General features: G+C 39.7%; 1 protein-coding gene across 1 annotated transcript in view; it reads left to right on the top strand.

Moving 5' to 3' along the window:
* LOC101846306 (nmrA-like family domain-containing protein 1) overlaps positions 1–1,650 on the top strand; it is a gene marked incomplete in the record, with an annotated part of 15,673 nt that extends 14,023 nt beyond the window's left edge. The window contains 1 exon segment of the mRNA XM_013087739.2: positions 890–1,650. Coding sequence (XP_012943193.1) covers positions 890–1,087 — 198 coding nt within the window.
* Between the last annotated feature and the right edge of the window lie 638 nt (positions 1,651–2,288).

The raw sequence follows: 2,288 nt of genomic DNA, 5'->3' as shown, positions 1-2,288 counted from the left end.
CACACACACACGCACACACACACGCACACACACACGCACACACACACGCAAACACAGACTAACAAATGCACAAACAATCAAGTTTTTTTGCTACCGATTTCTTCTTGATTCTATCCACTGAGATGAGTATTAGTTCTTGGCAATGACGTTTTCATATTTGCTTGACTTTTTAAAAAGTGGCGTAAAGCCTTTGTACTTGTAACTTTTAAAAAGGTCTTTTCAAAGATGGCGCTCTTAGCACAGTGGAGGCAATTAAGGAAGAGGACTGCACAGACAGCACAGGCAATAACCAACGTTAGAAGTCCACAAATGCATTTTGAGCTTACATAATTTAGATAGGAACGAAGGAGCAATCCACACCAGAGCAACTACTGGAAATGGAAGCTAAGAAGTTTTTACCCATAGTATAATTGTAGACATAACCCCCCCCCCCAATAGACAATTCCAATCATTTACGAGGCAGGGGGTGGTTGCTCTGGTGTGGTTTGGCCCTTCTTTCCTATCAAACATCTTTCGCCCTTATCTCCCTTTCTTTTTGTGTTTGTTACTCTCTTGTAACACTCCAATCTTTGGCATTTATATTACCTTACTGTGTTGAAGTGCCGTAAAGCTCTTACGAAAACTAAAAACTAAACGTTTTCTACCCTCATAGACATCATTCTAATCATTTACAAGGCGGTCCGCTTTGATCTTGCCTGTCAGGGCTAACCCAGTTTTGTTTTCGTTTTGTCTTTTTTGGGGGGGGGATGATGACCCAAACTGTGTTCATAGTGCTGTAAAACATCTACTCATACTATATTACTACTTTTGGGTCTGAAAAAACAACAACAACCCCAAACAAGCCCATACACTTAAGGTCTGGTACAACATGTATAAAACTTTCCTTTTGCAGCTGACAGTGTACGAGTTTAACCAGCGACGTTGCCAAGACTTGCCTGGAGCCACAGACTGGGCCAACATGTTTCAGTTCTTCATGAGAGTGGATCAGAGGTACAACTTGTCCGAAAGCAAGAAACTCAACCCAGCTGTCCGGTCCTTTGAGCAATGGGTTGAACAGAATGCCGCTATGCTCAATGAAATCATATGATATTAATATTGTCACTCCTTTTTTATGAATCATATTGTCTAGATTGGGGGTTTTGTTTTTTGCTATTGTTTTTGTTTTTGCTTTGTTGCTGTTGTTTATACTTATCATTCCGTCCGAATTCATACCACAGGTCTTAGTCTCGGCTTAGTTTTGCAATTTTAGGGATCACATCCGATTTCATCTCTCAGCATGTTATTTTTTCCCCTGCTGATCATGTTCAGAGGCATTCTTCACAGGTAATGATATCCCAAATTTGTTAGATGCTCATAGACTCTTAATCCTTTTCCATCGACTATTCAGTTGAACTTCAGTCACAGGTTAGGAGTACGAAATTAAAAGAAATTGTTATAGCCTGCAACACTATAGAAATAAAAGTAGCAAATGCACTGAACCATCATCTTTTGCAGTTTTTGCATTCCAACGCTCTCTCTCTCTCTCTCTCTCTCTCTCTCTCTCTCTCTCTCTCTCTCTCTCTCTCTCTCTCATCCCTTTTTCTGCGGGAACATAGACTAGCCATAATGATATAATATACATAACTAACTCTATAAGAAGACGAAAAAAAATAGGAAGGTAATATTAAAATGCTGAACTCTTAATTAAATAATTGCACAAAATTTTATTCTTACCCTGATACTGAGCCAAAACTTAAAGGGACTCCCAACCCCACCTGTACCTCAGCCTTCAGCCAGTATTACAATGTGCATACACATATTTATTTACCTGGAAGTCAGCCAATTGTTCTCCTCACAAAAGAGCGTTTTGTCGATCATAGTAATTCAAAGCGTCATTTACACGATTGTTTAAATGGTATTATAATCAATTACAGCGCCTTTGCAAAATACAAAAGTTCCATTCCTCATTACGGAATGTTATTTCAAAATGTTTTCTTTGTGGTGGTATTATATCACACGAACGTAAGGTCCGAACTGCCAGGCATGGTTGAAGCAGCCCATTTAGATCAAAGAAAAAATTTGTAGACGGCAGAGGATGGTTGGAGGGTGCGACTGGTAGGTCCCTTTTTACCCCCCCCCCCCCACTCACACACACTGTTGTTTCTGTTTTACTTTTCCCCAGCATTAAATGACCATTATTGTATTGGTGTGCTTCTCGGTACTCAAACTCAAACATAGCGGGTTACAACAATTTTCATGGTCAATTATTTATGGGCAAAGACCTGGGTGGTGTAGCTTTTTTAAAAGAC

Source organism: Aplysia californica, unplaced genomic scaffold, assembly GCF_000002075.1.
Source record: "Aplysia californica isolate F4 #8 unplaced genomic scaffold, AplCal3.0 scaffold00631, whole genome shotgun sequence".
In the NCBI taxonomy this organism is placed as follows: Eukaryota; Metazoa; Mollusca; class Gastropoda; order Aplysiida; family Aplysiidae; genus Aplysia; species Aplysia californica.
The sequence above is the reverse complement of the archived record's forward strand: the minus strand, read 5'-3'. Positions and strand labels throughout refer to the sequence as shown.